Source organism: Passer montanus, unplaced genomic scaffold (assembly GCF_014805655.1).
Source record: "Passer montanus isolate IOZ18808 unplaced genomic scaffold, ASM1480565v1 scaffold178, whole genome shotgun sequence".
In the NCBI taxonomy this organism is placed as follows: Eukaryota; Metazoa; Chordata; class Aves; order Passeriformes; family Passeridae; genus Passer; species Passer montanus.
In genome coordinates, this window is record NW_024365159.1 from 28,709 (window position 1) to 55,989 (window position 27,281).

At 45.2% G+C, this 27,281-nt stretch overlaps 1 protein-coding gene across 1 annotated transcript; it reads left to right on the forward strand.

Annotated features, from left to right (window-relative positions):
• Nucleotides 1-27,281, forward strand: TRAF3IP1 (TRAF3 interacting protein 1). The gene is made up of 15 exons (XM_039704615.1): nucleotides 1-212; nucleotides 760-828; nucleotides 2,149-2,310; nucleotides 3,155-3,292; nucleotides 3,429-3,881; nucleotides 4,655-4,732; nucleotides 9,190-9,265; nucleotides 11,730-11,828; nucleotides 13,640-13,721; nucleotides 14,408-14,491; nucleotides 14,797-14,908; nucleotides 15,431-15,467; nucleotides 15,996-16,072; nucleotides 26,264-26,487; nucleotides 26,871-27,281. Exons 1-15 carry the CDS (start codon nucleotides 90-92, stop codon nucleotides 27,034-27,036), a joined length of 1,980 nt encoding a protein of 659 aa, XP_039560549.1. The 5' UTR covers nucleotides 1-89; the 3' UTR covers nucleotides 27,037-27,281.

A 27,281-nucleotide genomic window follows, 5' to 3' on the forward strand; every position in this document is an offset into this window, starting at 1 on the left:
CGCCGGGAGCGCCGGGCCGGGGGCGGGCGGGCCCCGCGGCGATCCCGGTTCGAGTCCGGCCCGGCCCGGCCCGGCCCGGCACGGCCGCGATGAACGAGGCGGTGTCGCGGCAAACGCGGGAGACCCTGGGGCAGGTGATCCGCAAGCCGCCGCTCACCGACGCGCTGCTGAGCAAGCCGCCCTTCCGCTACCTGCACGACCTGATCTGTGAGGTGGGTGTGAGGGGCGCGCCCGGAGCGGTGTGGGAATCCCGGGGTTTCGGGGTGGAAAGGCACCTGTAGAGGTAGGAAAAGGGGGTCAGGCTGGCAGAGGCGGGGTTAGGTGGGGTTTTGGGAAGGAGTTGTTGCTGTGAGGGCGGGCTCTGGCACAGCGTGCCTGGGAAAGCTGTGGCTGTCCCTGGAAGTATCCCAGGTTGGACAGTGACACATCACAAAATCCCGGGATCACTGAGCTTGGAGATGTGAGGGCGGGCTCTGGCACAGGGTGGCTGTCCCTGGAAGTATCCCAGGCTGGACAGTGACACATCACAAAATCCCGGGATCACTGAGCTTGGAGAAGCCCCCGGCGTCTCTGAGTGCCGTGCCCGATGCCCACCCTGTCCCCAGCACTGAGTGCCACGTCCCGGCCATCCCTGGGCACCCCGGGGATGGGGACTGCACTCCAAACCCTTTCCATGATGAACACGTTTCCTGCTGCCCCACAAGGCTTACCGAGCTTAAACGTTCTTGACTCACCCCGTTTCTTCTGGTTTTTTTTTAGGTGATCAGAGTGACAGGTTTTCTGAGAGGACTTTACACAGATTTCGAGTTGAAGTCAGATAATGTCAAGGTGGGCATGGGACTTCTTTATTTGTTTAGCTTGCAGTGTTTTCTGCAGCTGGCCACAAGGTTCTTCTGGTCTTTTCTGTGTTCAGCACCAAGGAGCTGTTGTTTTTGTGAAGAAGTAAAAGTTCCTGCTGGTGGGTTATATTATTCTTTCCATGAGGTGAACACCTATAGATTAGCGTGCAAATTTTTGGTTTTAAAGAGTCTTGTGGTCTCTCAAGACCTAAACTTACTGCTCTGTATATTTGTGTATATACAAACACACACACATATATATGGTATATATAGATACATACATTAAATATCTGTGTTTAATATCCCAGGACTCACCTGTCTAGGATATGCATTCCACAGTAGCTTTATTGCAGTATAAAACTGGCTGATTACTGAAAGAGAAGGTTAATACTATTACTGAAAACTCCTTTTCTTAAGTCCAAGGGTGACTTTACTCTCTGTTTGCTGCTTTTCCCCTGATTTTTGGCTGAGCTGATGCCGGGTTCCCCAACTCCCAGCCTGATTTGGGAGCTTTAGTTGCGGATTTCTGGCAAACAAAGCAGTTTCTTTGTGTGTTGCCACTTAGGCAGCTGATGCCATGGTGTTTGTTTAACGTAGCAACTGAAGTGTGAGCTCTGACTTCTCATCCCTCCAGCCAGTTCTTGCACGTTTTAGTCACTGATTAATGCCTGTGTTTATTTCTGTGACTGCTCCTACTGCTGTCAGGATAACTACAATTAAGTCATTCGTAACTGCCTTGTTGGTTTTTTTGGTAGTGTCCTTTGTGACCCAAAAAGCAGATTTCCCAGCAGCTGCTGAGCAGGCCTTTGCTGCATCTTCATGCTGCTACCTCTCTGAGAATTTCTTTCACAAACTTCTTTCACAGCCCTTGAGTCCATGGGGTTTTCCAGAGCTCAGGCAGAGGAGATCAAAATCCTGGAGTGTGGGGGAAAATGTCTCAACCTTGAGTTCCTCTTCCCAAAACTGGTCAGGAGCAAGACTTGTCTGCTTCCTTACTGTGATCTCTCTTGGAGTTGTAGAGGATCAGGAGAATAATTTTTATCTGAGTAATCAATAGGAGAGAGCTGTAAGGAGGACTGAAATCATGAAGATTCCGTAATTGTGAGGACTTCTGTGAAATTTCACTTGGCTTTACTTTGTTGATTTGGTCTTTTATTTGTTTACTTCTGATTTTGTGTAATCACTGGAAGACATCATCTTTATTGAAGGGCGGTTGGGGCAGGTTGTTTGTGAAGTATCATGGTGAAACTAAAACAAACATGATAATAATTGTGGGGATAAAAGTTTCTCTTAATTGCTCTTTTACCAGGATAAGGAATCCAAAATCAACTTCCTTCAGAAGGCCATCGATGCTGTTGTGATGGTGACAGGGGAGCCACTGTCAGTGAAACCAGCACGAGTCGTGGCTGGACACGAGCCTGAGAAAACCAATGAATTCCTTCAGGCAATTGGGAGGTGTTGCTTGAATAAGGTAGGACAGAATTACACAGATTTCATGCACGCAGGGACAGGAGGAGAGGGAACGGCCTCAGGCTGGGTCAGGGGAGGCTCAGGTTGGACATCAGGCAGGAATTTCTCCATGGAAAGGGTGCTCAGGCCTTGGCAGGGGCTGCCCAGGGTGGTCAGGAGTCCCCATCCCTGGAGGTGTCCAAGGAACACCTGGATGTGGCATTGGGTGCCCTGTGCTGGGGACAAGGTGGGGATCAGGCACAGCGGGGACTCGATGGCCTTGGAGGTCTCGTCCAACCCAAATGATTCTGTGCCTTAATTACCCCTCTGCTGCCGTTAACTGCACAGGAGAAACATTCTGTCAGCCCTTAGTAACAGCAGATGGAGAGTTCATGATGTTCAGTTTGAGCCACCTTCTCACACTGCCTTCTGCAATTGTCCCAAATGCATTCTGCATAGTAAGGATTTTATTATTCACTGTTGTTCACTTCATTTGTTTGTCTTCTAATAACATTTATTAGATTTGAAGCATAAAATGAAGCTCCAGACCTTTAAAATATTGACATACAGATGCATTACACTTGCTCACCTTTGGCTTTATCTCCTTTCAGTCGAATCTCTTAATTAGGGAATGAAAGTAATTTTTCTGCTGTGCTTTTTTGATTATGGAAATACAATAATGGAGAAATTTGACAGGTGATTAAAAACAACTGCGGGGGCTGTTCTTACACAGAGTTATTGCATTCTTTCTTGGAATTATTATGTTTTTTACACTGAATTGTTACATTCTTAAAATAATAATTACTACATTAATTATTTAATGAAACAATTTACTCATTTCAGTGGTGGTTTTCTGTTCCTTGCAGCTGTCCAGTGATTCTGCTGTAAAAAAGGTCTTGGCTGGGGAAAAAGCTGATGCTAAAGGGAAACCTCCACCCTCTAAACCTCGACATAAAGAAAGAGAGGCCAAAGCAGAAGAACAAAAAAGCCATAAGGATAAAGAGGTAGCATTTTTGAGAGGTACTGGGGTACCATTATTTATTTGTTTCGGGTATTTTTAGCATTTTTGAGTTTGTAGAGGCACTGTGTGATTGAGTTGCCATGTGTTGGAATTAATGTTTAGTGTTTGCTTTCTTTTAGAGCAGGAGAGACACCGAAATTAAAGACAGAAGCCCCAGCAGAGACAGAAGACCCAAAGGAGATTTGAAAGAGAGCAGAGAAAGAGAAAAGGAGAGGGAAAAACAGAAGAATAATGAAGACAGGCACAAAGAACCTGAAAGAGATGCCTCAAAGGAAGGAGAAAAACAAGAGAGGGAAGGAGGCAAGAGCAGAACACACAAGCAAGGAAGAGAAACAGAAAAAAACAAAGGAAAAGGAGACCCAGAGCAAGGAGAGGATCTCAGGCATGATAAAGGACAGGAAAGAGAGAAAAGACATGAAGGAGGAAGAGAAAAGGACAGGCTGAAAGGAAGAGACAAAGACAAGGCCAGGGACAGAGAAGGAGAGAAAGACAGAGAGAGAAGAAGAGATCGGGACAGAGAAAAAGATGGGGAAGATCTCAGGGAACATGGAAAGGAGAAAGCAGAGAAAAAGGTAATTGAAATGTTACTTTGGGGAAGAACTTTCCCCACGCTGTGGTTGGGAGTGTGTGTGTTCCAGTGGCCTTTAATGTTTGTATTCCTGCTCATCCAGCAGGAAGAGACCTTGTTCCAAACCCCTGCAGGTTTCAAACCCCTGCAGGGACACCTTCCACTATCCCAGGCTGCTCCAAGCCCCAATGTCCAGCCTGGCCTTGGGCACTGCCAGGGATCCAGGGGCAGCCACAGCTGCTCTGGGCACCCTGTGCCAGGGCCTCAGCACCCTCCCAGGGAACAATTCCTTCCCAATATCCCATCCATCCCTGCCCTCTGGCAGTGGGAGCCATTCCCTGTGTCCTGCCCCTCCATCCCTTGTCCCCAGTCCCTCTCCATCTTTCTTGTTGGCTCCCTTCAGGTGCTGGAGGGCCTTCTCAGAGTTGGGACTGAATGGGCTTTAAGGTCCCTTCCAGCCCAAACCAGTTTAGGATTCCTGCATGTTCTAAGGATTATAGGCCCTAAACTGCCCTGAGAGCCACCTCGTCATTGCCTTTCATTTTGTTACTCTTCTATTTCCTCTTCCTCTGAATATTTTCTATCTGGATGTTCTAAGGATTATAGGCCATAACTGCCCTGAGAGCCACCTCATCATTGCCTTTCATTTTGTTACTCTTCTATTTCCTCTTCCTCTGAATATTTTCTATTCTGCCTTTCTATTCTGTTGGTAGAAATTCAGGATTGATGGGCACCAAAATGTTTCTCTTTAATCTAAACCAGTTCATTTCTTTCCAGCCCTCAGATTCTGAAGAATCCATGCATAGAAAACCACAGAGGCCAACTAAAGATAGCAAGTGCCAGCCAGACACTGAGGTTAGTAGTGGAGGAGGTAGGAATAACCAAAGTGTTGCATTTTGATTTGGGAATCTGCTCAAAAATGATGTAGGGTTGAAAGATGGGTAAATGGCAAGTTTTAGGGCTGGGAAATACATTACATAGATGATTCCCTGGGTTTTTTTGGTTGTTTGTTTATTAAAAATTTCTCTGAGCTTGGACCAAAAAAAAAAAGTCTACCCAATTTATTTAATTCTGCAGATTTTATTTCTGTGTATTTTTATTTTGGACACTTCTTAGGCTCACAGACTGGTTTGGGTTGGGAGGAACCTTAGAGCTCATCTCTTCCAGCCCCCTGTCAAGAGTTTTCTTGATTCCTCAGAATCTTTCCTGGAAAGCTGATAGGGTCTTTGTATTTGTTTTTGAATTTTAGCAGAAGTTACTGTTTTAGAAAGAAAAGGAGTCCAGTGTTGTTTCAGGGTCCATGGTTTGCAGCTGGAAGAGCAGCTGAGTGCCTCTGCACAGGAGCTGCTGCTTGTGTCACCACTGTGCCTCCATCTGCTGCTTCCTGCTGACCTGAGGCAGTTTGGGGAATTACGGAGCCACGTGGCCAAATGTTTAAAGAGGGAGACTTCAGTAAATGAACCTAAAGCAGCACGGGCTGAGGAAAAACCAGGCAGGATCCCAGCTCTAGCAGGAGTCTCTGGGCCCACTGTCATATCATGTCTTCCCCATGAGATGACAAATTTATGGCTCTTCCTTGACTCCAGTCCAACCAAACTCTTTAAGGTATTGGCACTGAGAGGGAGAGCTTATAAAAGAGTTTTGGTTTTTTTTTTTAGCCTCCAGCAAATATTCATGGCCAAGTCAAACTTCCTGCAAATTGGGTCTCTAATGGAAATTCTGAGCCTCATCCCAAGCTCTCATCGTGCTCTTGGGCACCACAATAATGCAGCGGGGCAGTAAAGTTTCATTTCCCCTCCTAAGTGCTTTTGGGAGGGATTCCAAGGCTTTGGAATTATTACCTGAAATCCAGATGACATTCCTGCCTCTGCCTGCTTGCGTAACAGCAGAGGTTGCTCATTTCTGAGGTGATGCAAACAAACTTGGGAGCAGAGCATGGCCCATGTCATCATTTTAAAGTTGGGGAAGGGAGAGGTGACATGAAAATGTGCCCAGTGAATTTTGGGAGCTGAGATAGCTGCACAAGGTGATTTAGAGGAAATTCCAGCAGCAAATCATTGGAAATTGCATCTCATGGACTGGGGTTGATCTTCTGGTCCTCCCAGGAGTTTTCCAGCCTTTATTTACAGGGATTTACCCCAATTTACCCACTGTGGCTCCACCTGAATCACCTGTCAGGGAAACAAATGTATTCAAAAGAAGGCAAACAACTTTCTGTGCACATGAAATATTATGAATCTGATTTTGTGGTCTGTGCTGCAGGATTAATAAATCTTCAGCATCTCTCTTTACCTTTTTATATGTATTTTTTTCTACAGATAGTTACAGAATATATCTGTCCACTATAATAGAAGTGAAGCAGTTTGAGGTAGTATCCAACAAGTCAGCCACTGTGTTTTCCTCCTCAGGATTAATCTCTTTACCTTTTTACTGCATCTACTTTAGAGAACAGATCAATTTAGAGGGTTTTGGTGTTCTTTAGTATTCTACATGTACAGCAAAGCTGTCTCTTAAAGTTTAGTTCCTGACTTTGCTTAATGAGATTTTCTCTATGCAAATTTCAGTTTTTCTTGCTGCTAATTATTGACACCAGCTTCCAAATCTACTTAAGGCTGACTCTTTTTGGTAATTTAAATGTATTTTTCTGTTGCTAAAGAAACTCTTTGTGTTACCCAGTGTGCAGTAGTCATCACATGGGTATCCATAATTTTTTCTGGAGCTAGAAGAAAGCAGGGATAAGTAGGAATTAAGTGACATTTGGCTACCACATGGCAATCAGAAGCTGCCTCAAGGCTGGCTCTTGCATCCTGCAGTTTGGGATCAGGGTTGAGTCATGTTCTGATCATTCTCAGTCCATCTCAGGGAAAAATCAGATTTAAAATGGCCTTTTAGACCTTCTAAATAATGAAGATCATTATTGCTTAGGCTTGACAAGAGGTGGGGGAGGTCACAGAGCATCTGGTGCTGGAAGTGGCCACAGAACAGGTAAATCATTTCCCCCTGAGGCCAAACACCTTGGAAAAGTCTCTTCCATGTTTCCCATGGCAGCTGGAGCTCTTGGCTAAAGCTTTCTGTAATATCCTGTCATTTCTGGCCACTTGCAGAATTGGTTTGAATTTGCCCTGCAAACTCTATTGCTCTGGAAATGGTCACTTAAAGCACCCTCTAAGTCTTGCCTAATGAACTTCTGTTCCTCTTGGAACTTAGTTAGGTTATGTAATGAAACTGTGGAATTAAAAAAGGACAGCAGAGAGAATCACTTCATGGAAATCTCCAGGACGTGGCTAAAACATTTCTGCTCTGGAGCTGGGAATGTCCCTCTCTCTTTGGTGTCGTTATATCAGAAATCCATCCTTTAAACTGTTTTGAAAACAGATATTTTCCTCATCTCTTTGTGTTTGAGAAGTTCTAATTTGCAGGATCTAATACTGATACCAATCTAATACCAATTTGCAGGATCTAATGAGATTTTCCTCATCTCTTTGTGTTTGTGAGCTTTTAATTTGCAGGATCTAATACCAATAGAACATCATCTTTCCAGACTTTAGGTGAGGAAAAGAGAATTGATTGATATTTTCCTAAGAAATCTTATCAGCACAGCACTCAAACCTGCCTTAGTATGTGGAGATCTTTCCTTGTATGTGGTTTTATTTATATAAAATTACACCTGCATGCTTTCTGTTGTAGAGATGGAAAGACACCTCCTGGCACTGTGGATTTAATTAGAAGAAAAGTACTGTGGAGGGTTGGTGGGATTAAATTGCTGTTCACAGAGTTAATTCTTATTTATTATTAGAGAACCATCAGTAGAGCTGATGAATAAGGGGGGGAATCACAGTGGCTGATTTTATAATGAGCTCTGCAACACCAGCAAACATTTTCTTCTGTCTTGAAGTGAAATTTGCCCTCTTTAAAGGTTAATAATGAGGACAAAGCAGCAGCCTGGATGGTTTGCAGAAGGCTCTGGATCCTCTCCACGTGGAAACATAATTACTCAGGACTGGGAAGCGTACATGCATCCATCAAGGATTCTGCTGTAATGTGTTTTTCCAGCATGGTGTGAGATGAAGTGCAAGATTTCCCTTTAATGGCTCCGGTGGCTGCTTTTCAAAGTCTTGAAGGGAAATAACCTCTTTTATCTCCCTTTGGAAAGCCCCTCAATCATAAATATTGTGGGCTTTCTGTTTTGGTGTGCTGCCATAGTGAGTAAACGTCAGCTTTCACCCTGCACCTGCTGCCAGGCTGCACATGTGGCTCCACAAAAATTCTGTTTGTAGCCACATAAATAAATGACCAAATCCCCTCTTGCAGCAGCCTCAGCACCTATTGGCAGCTCCCTTCCCACCTGTGCTAATAATGACCTCACCCAGAGAGCTGCTGGGGCTGTAGTGTGCCAGATGTGCTCCTGATGGGATAAGAGCTTTCTTCTCCCTCCTTCCATAGTGTTGGGCTCGTGGAGGTTATTATGGAGAATTAAAATTAAGATGAACCACTTCAAGATTGGAATTCTGTCTGGTTTTCCTTAGAACATGCCAGAATTTGTAAAGATGAAAAACGCTTCCTTCTGGTGGAAAGTTTCCCTGTCCAGGGCAGGGGGTGGAAGGTGATGAGCTTTAAAGTCCCTTCTACTCAAACCATTCTTTGATGGCATAAAAATGGCAGAATTTGTGATTCTCAGGTTATCAACATGGACATGGAGGTCTTTTCCAACCTTAATGATGAACAGCAGGGCTAACAAAAATCTTGGATGAAAACTGAAAAAAAAAAAAAGCACATAAGGAAAGAGATCGTGGGAGGTGCTAAACATATTTCAGGATTTGGGTTATTAGGCAGGATTTTTATCCAGGGAAGTTGCCATTTAAGTAATGGACTGGGCAAGCCTAGTAGCACAGTTTTTAAAATCCTTGCTTCTCTTTTGGAATGAAGTCTAAAAGATTTTGCAGCAGGTTGAAGAGGAGCTGTTTATCTGATGCAGCTGAAACACAGAGGTGATTGTAGGAATCTTCCTCCTTTTTATAACATTTTTATTCTACAGGGTCGGATACTCTTAGTTCCCATTTGGAAGTTGTTTCCCATCAAATAAGTGAAAGAAAATAGGTGGCATTTATCCAGGAAAAAATATCCACAGGCTGTGAGGGATATAAACTCAACATAAACGCGTGGATCAATTCTTGGGTCAATATTTGCTCTGTATAATACTGAGAAAAGCAACACAAGGAAGTAAATTTTAGATATAATGATATAATATTTAGATCTACTGTTATATAAATTTCTGGTCTTTTATTGTTTTGTTTTGTTTTGTTTTCTTCCAGAATGAAACTCCTGCAAGGATATCAAAGCAGCCTTCAGCAAAAGCATCAAGGCATCACTCCAAGCCCGGAGGAGAAGGTAACCACAGGGAGGATATTGTTATTTCTATCAGATATGCTGCAGGGTTATTGAATAGGAATAGCAGAAATACTTAAATATCCCTGTTTATTTTTGCCAGGGTTTGGTTTGTACTCCCAGCCTGCATTTGTGAATCCAAGAGGCAATTTTCCTGCCGGGATTTGGGATACAGGAAGTGAGATTCAGTTCAATTTGCTCTCTTTGCCTGTGCACAGTTGCAGACAGAAATTCAGCCTGCTTTTGGTAATTTCTGTGTAATTACTCTCTAAACAAGCTTTTGGACTTGTCTGCAACTATTTCTGACATGTAACATTTGTTAAATTTTTACAGCAGAGCAAAGTGAAGGTTGAAATGGTTTTAATTTGGTTTAGTAGACAGTTGGTCCAGGCTTTCCAAATAAATTATTTCTCTCTGGAGGTGCTTCCTTGCAATTACGATGTTGCGCTTCGTGTTTATTTCATTGAGTTATTGTTAAATGGTTCATTCTGTTATCTTCTTTCCCTAAGTTGTACCCTCCCTTAAAGCTGTCCCTCAAACTATTCCCCTCCCTTTGTTCTAGTCCCTTCCCTGCCTGTCAAGGCGACCCTGCCCCTTTTTCCTGAATGTTCCCTGCCACTCACCCTGGGGCCAAGCCCTGATTGAAGCACCCACTTGGAACTCCCCTAATCCACGACGCCCCATTGGCCCATGTGTCTTTTCCCTCTCCTGCCCCTATGCTGATTGGTCCCACAGTGTGGGTGTAATCCCCTTGCTCCACCCTTGAAAGGCCCCTATTGGTTGTTTTCTGTATCCATCTCCTTCACCTGGAATAAACCTTCCTTGTGGAATTTCGAGGCAAAGAGCCTCTTTCTTCCTCCTTTGTTTGCTCCCTGCCATGGCTGTAGCAGCATGTACTGCAGGGCTTGCAGCTCTTCATGTTCAGCTGGGGCACACCCCAGTCCCCAGCTGTTCCCCACTCCTGTCGTGGCTACTGGAATGTTCAGAGCTAGCCCGGGTTCCTGTGGGCTTTGGCACTGTGTCACCAACTTCTATAATTCAGCCTTTAAATCTTGTGTTTACACACTGACTGGAAAGTGGATTATCTTCAGAATATCCCAAATATTGCACGTCAGGAGGAAAAGAATCTTAGCTTAGCAATGCCATCCCTTTGTGTAGGAAAATAAGAGGAAGAGCCTGGAGAAACTCCTGGATAAGGAATAAAGGTGGCTTGTACCCAGAGTTCAGACAGCAGTAGTGGAATGGAAATTTCTGTTTGTATTTCAATGCCTTTCCTCCTCCTCTTATTTCTGTGATTGATCCTAATTTCCTTTCAGTGCTTTGTGCCCCTGGTATTTTAATCCTAAAGAAGAAGAATAAAAGAATAAATCACTTTAATGTCTCTATTCAGAAGAATCAGTGACACCTGTGAATTGATGCCTGTTAATAACAGGCAGTTCTGGTTAAAAATCAGTGCATGAAAATCTTAATGCACTTAACTTTCCAATCTTATTATTAATAATTCATATAAAGAGATCATATGTTGCTGGAAGTCTTCCCAAGTTCCTACTTTTTTTTTTTTTTATTTCTATGAGTATGAGGCAAAATACTGGAGTTATATCAGTCCTAATTTCAGGATAATGAATAGCCTTGTTTGGGCACCTTAAATAAGTTGGAAAAACCCCTCCTGTATGTGTGTTAATTTAGGAGCCTCATTCAAGTTGGTGCTAGAAAATTGAAATTTTTATGTCACATCTCCTGTGCTGTGAAGTCTGAGTAATTTGGCAGCTGAAAAACCCCTGTCTGGATTCCATTAAAACTGCAGCCTTATTTTACTACTTACTGATCCTTAGCTGATCCTATAACTTCTTTTATTTCCCAAAATTTTATATTTGTTTTATATGGCACTAAACTGTAAGGACCAGACACATGATATTTAGGGATTGTCCCTTTAAAACCAGAATCCAGTTTTCCTGGTAAGTTTAATAGAGGGAATGACTTTAGGGTGAGTATTTTAAAACACTCCTTTCTCCCTGATGCAGCACTCAAATTGTAGTTTATCAGAGCCAGGAATATTTTGGGGCGTTACCTCTCTTTTATTTTGACACAGTGGGCTTGCCATAGGTGAATAATCCAGAGGATCAGAAAACTTCCTGATGCATGTTGCACAGTGGTGATGATGATCAGAGCTTTCTATTTTACCTTATATTAATTGGAAATAAATCAATGTACAGCAGGAGGAAATGTCTCTTCTCTCTGGGCAGATAAATTATAGAGGTTTACACTGAATATTTCAGCTTTCAGGAATTCAGTCAGCACTCATTTAAAAAGTCTTTGTGCACCTTGAATGTGATTTATTGACACTGAAGAAGGTTTGTTAAACTAGGGTAGCCCTTAAAGAAGTCCTAGCAGGTATTTAGCATGGCTTTTTATTTTGAATTTTTATTGGCTCTTGGGTTTCATTTGACTATAAACTGGTTTGTTACAGGAGCTGTGGACATGAGGAGTGTGGCAGATGGGATTTCAGAGGATGGTGCTGCTGAGCTGCAGGAGAAAAATGAACCAGGCCTTGCAGAAAAACAGAAAGGTAGGGAAGGTTAAAGTGTGGCTGCCATGGAAAGCCCAGCTGGAGTGTTTGGGTCAAATCCATGCAGCTAAATGATGTAAGGAGGGTGATTTCACTTAATCCAAGTGCTGCTGTCTGTTTTAATCACATCTGATTCATACTCTGCCTTGAAAAATGATCATCCCCTGATAAAGCAATTCCTTTTATTTTCCTTTTTCCTGTTCTTTTGTTTTCCAAGAGGCAAATGGCTGCACCTGAATCCCTTGGTGAGTTGTTCTGTGTTAGAAGGGAATCTATGCACGTTGCCTTTTTGTGCAACTATTTGGGAGTCTCAGTGTTTGCATTTTACAGGATTCCAGAGGAAAATTCCATCCCTGCATTCTTTCTCACTCCTCCATTTCCCCCCCCACCAAGCTGGATATAGCTCCCAAGACATGGATGTGTGACCAGGTACAACACACATGGAGCCATGGCAGCAAAGTGCAGGAGGAGGAGCTGAAATTGCAGCAAAAAGCTGCATTTTTGTTCTCTCCAGCTGCAGATGCTTGAGCTGGTTGGGAGGATGGATCCCATGGATGTGGGAGGTGTTCCCAGCCCACCTTTGGCCTCCAGGGCCTCATGGCTGTGGCAGCCTAATGAAATATGGATGGATGGCCAAGACATTTGTGTGACCTTCCCCAGCTGGGAGAACTTCCACGCGAATTCCCTTTCATCTCTTGGAGCTGTCTTGTCCTTTGGAATGCATCTGGGGTGGAAAATAAATTTATGGTATAATTGGACGGATGCAAGAGGAGTAGCCCCAGGTTCATTATGGATTTGGATTGGATCCCTGGGTGGTTTAAGAACCAAATATTCAGGATCAGAATAATAATGAAAGTTGGAAAAGATCTCAAAAATCATCAAGTCCAACCTTTACCATTGAGCTCAACCTTTATTTTATTGACTGATGTTGTTTTTCAGCTTTATTCACCAAGGCACTGTAAACCCCTCATTTTTGAGGTTCAGGACCTTTAAGATCCAAATCCAAGCCATTCCATGAGCCCAGGATTATAAAACATTGTTTATTAGGTGAAGTAAACTGATTTTCCAGGATCTTTTAAAGCATTATTTCTGTCTGTTTCAGTTATATTTTGTTGCAGAGCAACAAGACTCTCTATCCCACTTTTCCTGGCCCTGGGAGTAGTTCTCAGGTTCTGGATGTAATTCCTGTTGTGTGCTTCATGCCTAACCTGATCAGATTTCAGAATAAATAGAATTTTTCTAAAAAATCAATCTGTTTGTTATTTACAGATTAATTTGCCAGAGACTCAATAACATTCCAGTGACAAAAGAACAGCATCAAACATAGTTGAAAACTTTTAACAGAAAAACGTGTTTTTTAATAAATCAAGCTTTTCTCTAATGCTTTTTGCCCTTTTTGTGATGTATTATAGAATTTTTAAACATAACTGGCTGAGTTTAGATGCTTTGAGATGCTTTTTAATAAATCAAGCTCTTCTCTATGCTTTTTGCCCTTTTGGTGATGTATTATAGAATTTTTAAACATAACTGGCTGAGTTTAGATGCTTTGAGTAGACTTTACTTGAGGAGTAGCCACCACCTCAAGCAAGAATCCCAGTAGGGGAATATAAGAGGTTAAGGGAGACAAAAGCATTGAGTGAGATGATGTCATTTTCACAGAGGGGGAATTTCACAATATTAAGAAACTTATTAAAAGGAAGAAATTTAAGTGTTTTTTTTCAGTGCAGTGCCTAGATTCCAAATACTGTCATAAAAAACTGAGGTTTTCCTAGCCCAGCTAAGCCCCAGTTTTATGGTGTTTTGTTTAATAGAAAGAGAAGTGGAGAATGCAGCTCCTGACAAGCCTGAAAATGGGGAAGCACCTCCTGATGTCCCACCTCGGCCTGCCCAAAGGTGTGTTTCCGTCCTTCTTCCCTTCTCAATCCATAAACTGCTTCATGGAGTAAAATTTTTAGTAACATTTTTGAGTAAAATTTTTAGTAAAAATTTTGAGGAGTACATTGCATTTCCTCTGTGCATTCCATAAGGATGGTATTATGGATGAGGTGAAGTTGCTTTTTAATTTGAATGTTTAGATTTTTTTTTTTTTTTTTGCTCAGCAAAGGCTTGTGTTGCTGTGTTATTGTATTTGCAGGAACCCCTGTGGCAGAGAGGAATGATGCATCTGACTCCATGTTCTCAGAAGGCTAATTTATTATTTTATCATACTCTATTATATTAAATTATACTATACTAGACTATACTAAAGAATACAGAAAGGATACTTACAGAAGGCTAAAAAGATAATAATGAAAACTTGTGGCTCTTCAGAGTCCTGACACAGCTTGGCCCTGATTGGCCAAAGAGTGAAAACAACTCACAGCAGAATCCAAGGAAACAATCACCTGTGGGTAAACAATCTCCAAACACATTCCACATGAGCACAACACAGGAGAAGCAAATGAGATAAGAATTGTTTTCCTTTTCTCTGAGGCTTCTCAGGAGAAGAATCCTGGGTGAAGGGATTTTTTCAGAGGGTGTGAATGCCACACTGTGTCCCTCATGGATGTGATTTTTCCCCATTCCCGCTGTTCTTGCAGAAGGATTCCCCGTCCCGGCAGCGCGAGGCCGGCACCTCCGCGAGTGAAACATCAGGAGAGCACTGAGCTCTTAATGCCAGAAAGGTGAGGGATGAGCGAGATGCAGAGGGGGTGTTCCTTGGAGCACACTCTTCCCAGCTCCTCTGGCATTGCAGTTTGGGATGGTCACCTCATGGTGGAGTTCCCATCCCTGGAGTGTCCGAGGAAGGCCTGGACGTGGCACTCAGTGCTCGGGGTGGGGATTGCTCACACATTGGACTTGAAGAGCTTTTCCAGCCTCATTGATTCTGGGGTTCTGTGATCTTTTGATGGCTTTCAGCTGAGTGAAGTTTATTCTGGTTAGATCTCAGCATTTCCATTCATTCCCCTGTTCCCTGTGTCCCTAACAGGAGCAGCAGCTCTAAAATGGCCCCGGCCGTGCTCAGGGAGCTGCAGGTGTCTGATGAGGAGGACGAGCAGTTCGTGGTGGAGACAGCAGCACCTCTGCCAGAGATGCCAAAGGTCTGTTCCTGTTGCGGCTGACTGAACCTTTTTTCCATATTTTGTTTGGAATGTCCAGCCTGGCGAGGAGAAGGCTCCAGGGAGAGCTCAGAGCCCCTTGCAGGGCCTAAAGGGGCTCCAGGAGAGCTGGAGAGGGACTGGGGACAAAGCCCTGGAGGGACAGGACACAGGGAATGGCTCCCACTGCCAGAGGGCAGGGATGGATGGGATATTGCAAGGAATTCCTGGCTCCAAGGGTGGGGAAGGGCTGGACTGGAATTCCCAGAGCAGCTGTGGCTGCCCCTGGATCCCTGGCAGTGTCCCAGGCCAGGTTGGATGGGTCTTGCAGGAACTTGCGATGATGGAAGGTGCCCCTCCCGATGGCAAGGGTGGAATGGGATGAGCTTTAAGGTTCCTTCGCACCCAAACCATTCCATGATTCCCTGACTTGTTGAAATACCCTCCAGCTGAATATTTTTGAATAGTTCCATATTACAGCAATGCCAACTTTTTGCAACTAAAGCTCTCTTCCTGCATGTGTAGGAGCCAGAAGTGGAGCTGGTTGAGGATCAAAAGCATGGTACGTTTGCTTTTATGTATATTTGTACAGATCTAGAATCAACCCCTGGGTTTAAACCAAATGCTGAACACTTAAAGTGCTGAACAGAGCACTAAAATTCCTCCTGAGGGAAGGAGTTTGCAACGTTTGCAGGAAAACCAACTTACTTACCCAGGCTTGTTTTCCTGTGCAGCTGGATTTACAACTGTGTTAAGGACACATTTTCTATGCATCCTCAATGTCAGCAGGATTTAAAATTCTGCATAAAGCTCATAAATTAATGTTTCTTCAAGTGTCAGGTACAGCTTGTCAGCTCCGAGATACAAGGTTGGATTGAAAGACAAGTTCTAGAAAAGATTGGGAGAAAAAAGGTCAGATAACAAATACCTTGTGTGTCAGTGTTTAAAATACAAAATAAAATGCTGCTTATGTTGCTCTAAAAATTGTCTGCATTAAAAAAACAAAGCAGTTGGGCTTTATTTTATTGTCTGAATGTTTAAAACTGTTTAGTGTCCATCAATGCTTAGAAAAATCCTGGTTTTTCAACAGGTGGGCTGGTGAAAAGAATCCTAGAAACAAAGAAGGATTATGAGGCATCACAGAAATCATCACAGACCACAGACAGGGTGAGGTGGCAATGGCCTTCAAAGAACTGGGAGATGAGATGTTGCAATTGTGACCTTTTTCTTTGCTTTAAATGTGATTTATTCCATCTGTGATCAAGCTTTTCTCTGTCATGTCTTGTCTTGCTTATGTGATTTTTTCCACAGTTGAGAAGGGGAAGGTAGGTTTTGTTTTTGCTGAGTTTTGTAGGGATTTTTTGTTGTTTGGATCACTTAGAAAGTGTGTGGGAAGGATCTAGCAGTGACAATCCAGAAGCAAAAGCTTGATCCCCCATATTTGAGTGTCTTCCTGTTGCAACAGAGAGCTCTGGCTTTGTGTGCCTTGCAGAGCTCCTGGTGTGAGAGGCAGCAAAGGCAGAACACTGAGGTGGGCTCTTCTGATCCCATGGAAAGTGTCTAAATCCATTTTGGTGTGCTGGGGAGAAGCACTGAAGCACTGCAGTGATAAAAGTCTCATAAAATTAGACAAGTACATGGTGTTTTGGGGTGGTGAATGCATTCCATGAGCTCCTGCATCTTCCAGTGACTTATATTTTAATCTGATTCAGCACTGTAGGGTTTTCCTACGTGTATGCTTTTCAGGAATGGTCTGTAGTGTTTGAGACCAGCTGTTCACAGAGCTCTGTGAAATCAATGGTGACTCCTGAAGACTCTTGAAGCAGACTCCTGTCTGCCTATTCTGGCTTTCCTTTTTTTTCCAGCACATTGAGAAAGTTTGGATGGCAAATGTGACTCCTGGGGGAGTATCCTCCTTTCTGGAGTTTGGGATTGGCTGAAGTCCAGGCCTGGAAGAAAATTCCTTTCATGTATTGCAAGGGCTGTGGTTGATGAGCCCAGGTAGGGTTAGGTGGGATATTGGGAATTAGGAATTGTTCCCTGTGAGGGTGGGCAGGCCCTTGCACAGGGTGCCCAGAGCAGCTGTGGCTGCCCCAGATCCCTGGCAGTGTCCAAGGCCAGGTTGGATGGGGCTTGGAGCAGCCTGGGACAGTGGGAGGTGTCCCTGCCCATGGCAGGGGATGGAACTGAATGGACTTTAAGGTCCCTTCCAGCCCAAATTCATCTGGGATAATTTTAGAGCTGAAGAAATTGAATCCTTCTAAAAAGAGGAAAACATCTTTAGATTGCTGCCCACAGTCTGTTAGGAGTGGTTTTAGCTTTACCCAGCTTGCTGAATTGCATCCATTTGTTAGAAATGTGCTTCTTGTGGTGTCTGTGGCTGCTTGGCATGAGATTATCCAATGGGAACGTTGGCCTGCTTGGTGAAATTCTGCCTTTAGAGAACTGTTTGGAGACAAAGAAGGGTTCCAGGTTGATTCTGGAGTTTCTGCAGCAGCTCCAAAGCTCATTCCTGAGCTGGCACTTGAGCCCGAGCCATGCAGCTGTCCCTGTTCCCGGGTTTATAACTAGATGGTGCTGTTGGATCATCAGTTCCCAGCTCAGTTTGGGAACAGCGTTAGGAATTCATCAGTGCTGTCTCTCAGCACTCCCTCACCCTGGGCTGCCCTCTTTGGTGGTGTGTCGTGTCCAGCACTGGCCATGGAACAGGATAATGGGGGAGGATTTACACAATCACATGGATTTCAAGCTCAGGAAGCTTCCTCTGGTGTCTGCGCTGTATTTTCTGGTTGGGCTTTTCCCCTGACTGAGAGTAACAGACTAAAACAGTCCCTTTTTAACCCCTTAAATATTTTTAAATGGCCAATTATGACCCTCTACAATCACCATTGAGTCCCATTGCTGGTTTTCAGCCCCTGAAACATTCATTCAGCACTTGTTTGGCTTTTGTTGCACTTTTGAAGCCCTGCTCTGCATTAGCAGTGCTGAGAATAGAGAACTAATTCTGGAAAAAAGCCTGCTGACTTCCTAGTCCATCACATGGAAACCTGCCCCAGCTCCTGGAATACCATGGGATGGCCTGGCCAAGCAGCTGCTTGCTGCTGCAGGAGGTTCCTGTGCTGCTCCTGCTCTTCAGGTTGTGGTGTGGAAAGGGCTGGGATCCATCCAGTCTAGTTCTGAAATTGTGATCCAGAGAGCAGTCTAGTTCTGAAATTGTGATCTAGAGGGAAGTGGGATTTTCCTGAAATTGTGATCCAGAGAGGGGTGTGGTTCTTCTGAAATTGTGATCCACAGATAACTGTGGTTTTCCTGAAATTGTGATCCAGAGAGAAGTGTAGTTTTCCTTGACAGCAGAGTTGAATGGAAAAGATGATAAAAAATGCTTGGAGTGCATGACAGGCACTTGACAGTTCAGAAAACAAGAGCTAGAGATGCAGTTGAATCCTGGGAAATCATTCTAGAGAATGGAGTTGTTGTGACAGTGAAAGTTAAAAAAACCCCCAAATTTCCAACGTGGCCTTGCCTCTGGGAATGCCTCTCTGTCTATTTAATTTGTTTTCCATCAAACTCTCCAGAAGTATCCTCTGCATCAGGATGCAACTATGTTCCAAACTGTGCTGTGCATCACAGAGTAAAATTAAGGGTACTGCTATATCCAAAAATCCAGGGAATACTTGAAAGAAAACTTGCTTTGGGAAATTCCATCTTCCCTCTATCTGCCACTAGAATGTTAATTTTCCCTCATTTTATTAAACTATTCAATACATCCAAAAGAAATGAAGTATTTTCCCACTTCTATTCATTAGTCTTCAAAGCCTTGATCTTCTGCCAGTTGGGAAAATGAAGAGGGAAAAAAATAGCAGTCTGAGTGCTGGAACTTTTGGTTAATACATTATTACCTCCAGTATTCAGCAAAAAAATGATCAATGGATCCACCTGATTTATTGGGGATTAATCAACCAGAAATGAGGTGAAGTTGGTGGATTAATGCTTAATCCAAATGTAATGCTGGTGCCCTCTCAGGGATGTTTCACACCTTCCAGCTGCTGATGCCTGGGGAACATTTATTTATGTTAAAAACATTCCTCCAAAACCCTTTCTGTGCTGTGTTTCCCAAACATGCATTTGCTTTTTAAGGAGTTTTAATAAAGGAGAACTGGGGAGAAGGAAAGAAAACTAGGACTTTCATCATCTAGGTTTTGCATGTGCAGAAACTTAAAATAATATACACAATTTTGAGGTCAAACAAAGGGGTCATTCTGAAAATACACAAGATTTTTGCTGCCTTGATTAGCTGTGTTCAGCCTAACAAATTCCTAAAAAAACTTCCTAAATGTATTTGTTTAGAGTCTAAGCCTCTAATGTCAACCAGAGAAAGAAACAGATGTTCCATTTTGTATTCCACTTCATTTATTTGATGTGTGGAAAAACGTAGGCAGGTTATTAAATAGCTGAGGCAAGTGGGATAACAGAATTCCCATCTTTGCACTACCAAAAGGGCTTCAGAAAAGCAGCAGCTTGGAGGCTTCTGGGAGGAACAAGTGGTGTTGAATAGCTCAGCACCTGGGCAATATTAACTTGAATTACCAGTGTGGTACATTATGCACTTCAGAGCTCAGGACAGATGTAATCAGTGCTGATTCTGTTTGTTTGAAGAGCTGCAGGTCACTGATTTTTACATTAACCCATCAGCTGCACATCTGGGTGTGCCCTCCAGCCCGTGCAGTGAATGTGCTGTGTTCAGCAGCTGCAGTCAGAAATGCCAGCAGTTTGGTGTTTGGGGGAGGCTCATCGCTCCCACCACAGCGTCCTGCCAGCTTGGGGTGTCCTCAGGAATGCTGACAGGGGGATGGAGGAGGAGTTACCCATGGAAGGGTTTCCACATCTCTCTTGATGGTGATGTGATGCTAGTTCAGTGGGAAGTGTCTGGTGCAAGCACACAGTTCCTCCAGAACAGGGTTTTTAACCCAGCAGCTGAGCAGCACAGGAGCTCAGATGGAGGGATGTGTGCTCCAGGGTCCTTACACTGCTCCCAGCTGTAGGGAACAGAAATGTGCCCCCCACGCAGTCATGCTGCAAGCTGTGAACACAGGAACAGGGCTCTGGCCACTCTGGGGATAATCCTGGTGTCAGGGCTCCTTTGTGCCCCAGTTCCTGTCCTGGGTGCACTATAAATCCAAGTGAGACAGCAGATGGATCTGTGGACACAAAGGGTGTGTGCAAGTGGTGTGGCAGCTGTGGTTGCCCCCAGGAGAGGTGCAGTGTGTAAAGGACACAGCACAGGGCCTGTCACGTCTTTCAAGGTGCTGGGGCACGGCCTGGGGGAAGGGAAGTTGTTTAGTACAAGGAGCAGGTTTATTCCAAGTGCTTTTTCACCAGGGAAGGCTGCTCTTTGAGCAGGAGGAGGTTCTGGACAGGGAGTGTGAGGAGAAAGGGAAGGCTGGGCAGAACTGGCACCAGTGTGGCATCCTGGGTGAGCTAATGTGCTCTGCTGTCACTAATTTCAGCTGGAATCATCTCCTGGCTTGTCTCCTCTGGCTCAGGATTCACAGGGCTAGAGCCAGGCTGGGAGAGCTGGGGGGCTCACGCGGAGAGGAGAAGGCTCCAGGGAGAGCTCAGAGCCCCTTCCAGGGCCTAAAGGGGCTCCAGGAGAGCTGGAGAGGGACTGGGGACAAGGGATGGAGGGACAGGACACAGGGAATGGCTCCCACTGCCAGAGAGCAGGGCTGGATGGGATATTGGGAAGGAATTGTTCCCTGTGAGGGTGGGAAGGCCCTGGCACAGGGTGCCCAGAGCAGCTGGGGCTGCCCCTGGATCCCTGGCAGTGCCCAAGGCCAGGTTGGACACTGGGCCTTGGAGCAGCCTGGGACAGTGAAAGGTGTCCCTGCCATGGCAGGGGGTTGGAGTGGGATGGGCTTTGAGGTCCCTTCCAAGTCAGACCATTCCATGGTTCTATAATTTTGCTTTGTGTGCTGAATACTGCCCCAAATACAAGAGATTTTGGAAACTGACTTCTCCCCAGGAAAGCAGGGTGGGTGTGTGGGCTGGAGTGGGTGTTCGTGGACAGGTGAAAAGTCCAGCTCTTTTTGGAAGGATCCAGTATGAACTTCAGTTAGTATGGAAAACCACCACCCTCCAGAAAAAAAAAAAAAGAGATTGAAAAAGCTCTCTTGAAAGAGCCATTCTTTTACTTTCTTGTGGAGCCTTCCAGCTCAGGAGCAGGTCAGACTGACTCTGGGAAGTGCAGTGATAAAGAACATTGTGTCTCCAGCTCCTTGGCCTGTGCCTGAACCCCATACCTGGCATCAGCAGAAAAAGCATCCTGTTCATGTGAAATGCTTTAACATTTACTGTTTCCCCCTTGCTTCTGTGAAAGAGTTTCTTATGGGGATCCCTGGTGGATAGTTACAATCTACTTAAAACACAGACTCTGTAAAACCAGGAAAAGAAAACACCCTTTATGATCAAAAAATATATTTTATACAATAAAAAAGCACCCCACCTTGTTGGTTTTGCAATGGATGTATCCCAGTTACTTGTACAAAATGAAGTTTCTGCCCTGTCCTGTAGAAAGAAGTGGGGGGAAATGGTGGAGCTCAATAAAATGTGATTACTTGGGTCTGTTTTCCTAGTGGGACGTAATAATAGTGTTAAAAGGGGCTGTAGAAACTATTGAAATGCTTGATGGATGCTTGTACTAATTTGATTGATATTTAAAAGCCTGTTAATTAAAAAAAAGAAAGGGCTTTGAAGGTGTATAAAAGTAAGCAAATGCTGTTTCTTGAAATTCTGGTGGCTTCTGGAGCCTTGTTGATAATTTCCACCTTCTTGATTAAAAAAGAAAATTCCTGCTTTCAGATTTCTCAGGTGGCTGCACCCGAGTCCAGGTTGCGTTCTGCTCACATGGAGGTAATGGGAAAAGCAGCCTTTTTTCCAGGAATCCAAAGCAAACATTTGTCTTGGTGCCTTATGAAAAACGCGAAGGAAAGGAAACGTGTTGGGCCTACAGAAGTGATCCAGCCTTTTCCACGGGGATAATTTATTGGTTCTGGGGCTGTTGGGAAAGGGGAGTTGCTTGAGGTGTAGGGTCTGAATTTTCTGATGAAAAAGCCTGGAACAATTCGGATTCTGGCGTTTTCCTCCCAGCTGAAAATCTCCCGTTACGCGTTTGTGCAAAGGTGGCACTGGGGGCTCGTACCGCCCACGTCGCCGGCTGGGGGAAACCATCTGCCATCATTCCAGAGATTTTAACCCATAGCTGCAACTGTGGAGCTGGGAACAGGCTCTCATGGATTTCTCTTCCCTTAATTATTTACAGTCTGTGTGAGTTGGCAAAGCTTGGGAGTGTCACAGTGACAATTCGGAGCCTTGAGCTGCAGGATATGGAATCGTGGCTCTCCCGTCCCTGGATGGCCCAGGCCAGCTTGGATGGGCCTGGAGCAGCCTGGGATAATAGTGGAAGGTGTCCCTGCCCATGGTGTGGCTTGGAACTGGATGGGCTCTGAGGTTCCTTCCCACCCAAATCACTCCAGGATTCTGGGATCATTAGCACAGTATTAATGAGACAAAGAAAGGATGGTGATTTTCATGGGTTGAGCTGCTGTGCTTTGTGGTTGGGAAACCTTTCTTGGGAGGAAATTTTTCTTGAAACTTGGGAGTTCTTACACTACTTCAGTATCATATGTGTTTCAGACACTAATTTAAATTTTTTTTTAAACAAGCCTATTGATGAACCTGTATGAATAGTATTTACTAGATTTTTATTTCAAATAGTATTTAATAGATTTTTTAGTGGTGTTATGTTTCAGTTCTTGCAGTGCCAGTTGGCTTTGATGATCCTAAAGGTCTTCTCCAACCATGATAATCCTGTAATTCCATGACAGACTTTGGATATTTTCTCCTTTTAATCTCACTTTTGAAGTATTCCATTGCACAAAGAACATGCTGGAGTTACAGGGACACTATAATTAATTTTCAGTATTTACTAATACACTTTAAGGGACTGATTAATGAAAAATACTCCAATTTTTTTGTTGTTTCACTTGAGCTTTTCAAGCAGCTGTGTATTTTAGCCTGGAGTATTTCAAATTGTGAGTTGGACCTGTGTTTACAGACCTGTGTAGATCTCTTTGTGGATATATTCTGTATCTAAAGCATCCAGTTCTGGCTTGCTTCTTTACTGAATTGTGGGATTTTATTTTCTATTTCATTTTTTATTTTGATCCCTGTGGAGGGAAGTATAGGCTGTTTGGTCTGTCTTGGTATCAGAGAAGTCATGCCAGCATTACAAGGATGAGAAACAGAATCACAGAATCATTTGGGTTGGAAAAGATCTCCAAGACCTTTGAATCCAACCTGTGCCTGATGCCCACCTTGTCACCAGCCCAGGGCACCCAGTGCCACATCCAAGTGTTCCTTGGACACCTCCTGGGATGGGGACCCCTGACTGCCCTGGGCAGCCCCTGCCAAGGCCTGAGCACCCTTTCCATGGAGAAATTTCTGCTGATGTCCACCCTGAGCCTCCCCTGGCCCAGCCTGAGGCCGTTCCCTCTCCTCCTGTCCCTGTTCCCTGGAGCACAGCCTGACCCCCCAGCTGTCCCCTCCTCTCAGCAGTTGTGCAGAGCCACAAGGGCCCCCTGAGCCTCCTTTTCTCCAGGCTGAGCCCCTTCCCAGCTCCCTCAGCTCCTCCTGGGGCTCCAGCCCCTTCCGTGTCCCTCTGGCCGGAGGGCCCAGGGCTGGACATGGCCCTGGAGGGGCCTCAGCAGGGACAGTCCCTGCCCTGGGCTGTGTCACACCACGGCTGGCACAGCCTGGGGGCCATTGGCCTCGTGTTCAGCCCTGTCACCAGCACTGCCAGGGCCTTTTCCAGCTGCTCCTCCCTGAGCCTGCAGCATCCCACGGGGCTGGACCTGGCCCTTGGCCTTGCAGACCCTCAGCCCATGGATCCCTCTGCAGAGCCTTCCTGCCCTCCAGCAGATCCACATCCACCAACTCTGTCTGCAACTTCCATCCCCTCATCCAGATCCTTGATAGAGACAAAAATACTAAACAGAGCTGGGCCCAGTACTGAGCCCTGGGGAGCCCCACTGGTGACCCATGGCCCCATTCCCCATCCCTCTCGGGGGCAGGCCATCTGCCAGTTTTTATCCCTTGAAGAGTGCACTTAGCCAAACCATGCACTGCCAGCTTTTCCAGCAGAATGCCTTGGGAAACATTCCAGAACTTGGCATTTGGAAAATAGAAATGAAGCAGGTTTTCACACACCAACCTCAGATAATGGACTGGCTGAGCCTTCTCCCTTCTGAGAGAGCTGGATGTGAAATAAATTCCTTATTTCTTGGCGGAGCCTTCAGATAATGGATGGCGGGGAGGAGAGTGGTGAGGGTTTGGAGCACTTAGCAGAGGAAAAACAAAGGAATGGGAGATCTTCCTGGGAAGCTGCTGGACCCAATACAACTCTGCTGATGGACTGGAGGTGCTTGTCTGCATAGTTCACTTGCCAGCCCCATGTGGAAAATGCAGTGCTGTGGGTGGAGCACAGAGCAGGAAAAGGAGTACAAAAAGAGTCAGGACAGAGAGAGAAGCTCTTGAAACGCTGTGAGATCACAACCCTTCTATCCTAAAGGACAGCAGAGGCATGGATGGCTCCAGAAAAGCCCTGAATCCTGTGGCTGGCGTGGTGTAATGAACACCTGCTGCTGTAAAGAAGGCATGGCCTGAACAGGAGGGAACTCAGGGCTGTGTTGTTTAAACAGCTCAGCCAGCTCTCCTGAGGTGACTTGGGCAGCACAGGGCTCAGCTTCAGCAGCATTTGTCACCTCAGCGCAGCTCCTGCTGGAACCAGGCAAAGAGCAAGCCCCAGTGCAGTCAGAAATGCAGCATTTCCTGCACCACGTGTGTGGCAGAGCATGGGCAGCAGCCCCAGCGGGGCTCAGCCTTCGCACCTTCGGCAGGGCGTTTTCCTCACACACGTCTCTCTGTGTCCCCAGCCCTCCAGCCAGCCCAGGGCTGCTGAAGTGTGCTTGGCAGGATGCCCTGCAGCCTCCAAAGCCAGCTGAGCAAACAGCCCCAGCTGGCAAAGGAGGCCAGGCACTTGGGAGGAGGGCAGGAGGGGACAGGTTCCCTGTCCCACTCTGTGTTCAGCAGGAATTGTGCTTAGGAATCAGCTCGCCCTCTGGTTGGGGTGGCAGGGAAAGGCCTTTCTAGTTTTTTGGCATATAATAAACGAACAGAATTACTTCAAATAAACTCTACTTCAAGCTCTGTGTGTCTGGGTTTGGGAATTTGACCTGCAGGAGTGTTGGAAAAGAACGAGGAAAGAAAAACGAGGTTGTTTTTTCTTCATGGGGGAGAAAATCCCAGTGGGCTTTGCCTTAATGGCTTTGCTGGAATAAGATTATTCCAGTGTATTAGCAGCGTGGCATCACTCTGCTCTTTTTACAGCATCCTTTTGCTCCTGCTGGCTTTGCCATTGGAGCAAACTCTGAATTTGACTTGCAGCGAGCTGAGAGGCCTCAGGAGCTGCACCACAGAGACTGCTGGCTGCACATGAGGGAAGTAGCACAAGCCCAAATTCCTTTGGAGTAGTGGGGTTTATGGAGGCCACACCTGCAGCCTGTATGGTTTTACAGTGACCAGGAGTGCAAGGCAGGGAGTAAGCACGGCTCTTACAGCTCTGAAGTGCTGTTGTTAGGAGCAGCACTAGGAGCTGGAGATCCAGATACGGGCAGTGGAGGGAGAGAAGCATTTTGAAGGGGCTGATGCAGAGAACTCAGAGGAGGCTGTGCCCTGCAGCTCCCACACAGCCACAGAACTTGATGCTGCTTTCAAAGCTTGTCCAGAAAGGTGTGGCTGCCCCATCCCTGAAAGTGTTCTAGGCTGGAACAGGGCTTGGAGCAACCTGGGATAATCAAAGGTGTCCCTGTCCATGGCAGGATGTACTGCTGAGGCTGTGAGCAGGCACAGGATTTTGTTATGCATTCTATTCCTATTCTATTCTTGGCTTTGTAGCCTTCTGATCCTTCTTCTCTCTCTGTTCTTTTAGTATAGTTTTAATGTAGTATTTTAATATGATATATAACATAATAAATCAGCCTTCTGATGAAAATGGAGTCAAGCCTCTTGTCCTCACACAAGGGGTCTCAGCTTAGACAAGAGCAGGGGATGGGATGGGATGAGCTCTAAGATCCCTCCCAACCCACACTATTCTGTGATTCCACGATTCTTCTCTTCCATTTCAAACTGTCATGAACACTTCTCCAGCTCCTTCCCTGTTTCAGTCTCCAAACATCCTTCATTCCACTTACAGCAACACTTTTCCCTAATTCTGATGCTTCCCCTGTTTGTCCCTTCTCTTAGGAGAAGCCAATTGTCTCAGAAGCATCCAGGAAGAGGGAGAGAGACCTGGTAGCCAAAGAAATCGAGAAGTTCCAGGGCTCCATTCAGACTGTGTGCCAGCACGTCTTCAGGCTGGGCAGGATGGTGGATTACATCCAGGAGGACATGGATGCCATGAGGAACGAGCTGCTGATGTGGCGCCAGGAGAACAGGGAGCACGCGGAGGCTTTGCGGAGGGAGCAGAGGTGAGCGTGGCCAGGGGCAGCTGGGCTTGTCTCTGGGGACAGATTTTAGGGGCCCTTAAAACTCACAAACAATGTAAATATTGGACCCAGAGCATGGCAGTTTTTCTGGTGTGAAGGACAGCTGGTGAAACAGCTTCTTTGGCCTTGTCTCACACCAGAACACGATGAATCCATCGGAGCACCCTGGGATAGTGGAAGGTGTCCCTGCCCATGGCAGGGGCTGGGACTGGGTGGGCTTTAAGGTCCCTTCCAACCCAAATTCTGTGATTCCATGGAATGCTTTGCAGCCTTTCAGGTATTGAAATGTATTTTCTTGGAGGATCAAATAACCTGAAGCAGTTTGAAAGTTTCCAACAACATCACGTTCCCTGTGTCTCTTCCAGCATCACAGACAGCACTCTGGAACCACTGAAGGCTGAGCTGGCTGAACTGGAGCAGCTGATGAAAGACCAGCAAGACAAGATCTGTGCTGCAAAAGCAAATAACTTAAGGAATGACGAAAAAATCCAGAGGATGATTCTGAGCATAAACGTGTCTTCAAGAAGGTGAAGAAGAGGGAAAAGAAATTAAAGAGCCTTGGGACTCACTGACTGACATTGCTACCAAAAAACCAAAACCCAAATAGCAGATATGCCTTGCTCAGATATAGAATGTTTAGGGACCAAAACCCTGAAAATGTTATGAAAAACTCTGTTATTTGCATTGACTTTTAGATGTTGATATTATGCAAGATAAAATGATATTCACTTGAATGCTAAAGTTGCAGAGCTATTAAAAGAACTTTATTTGTTTAA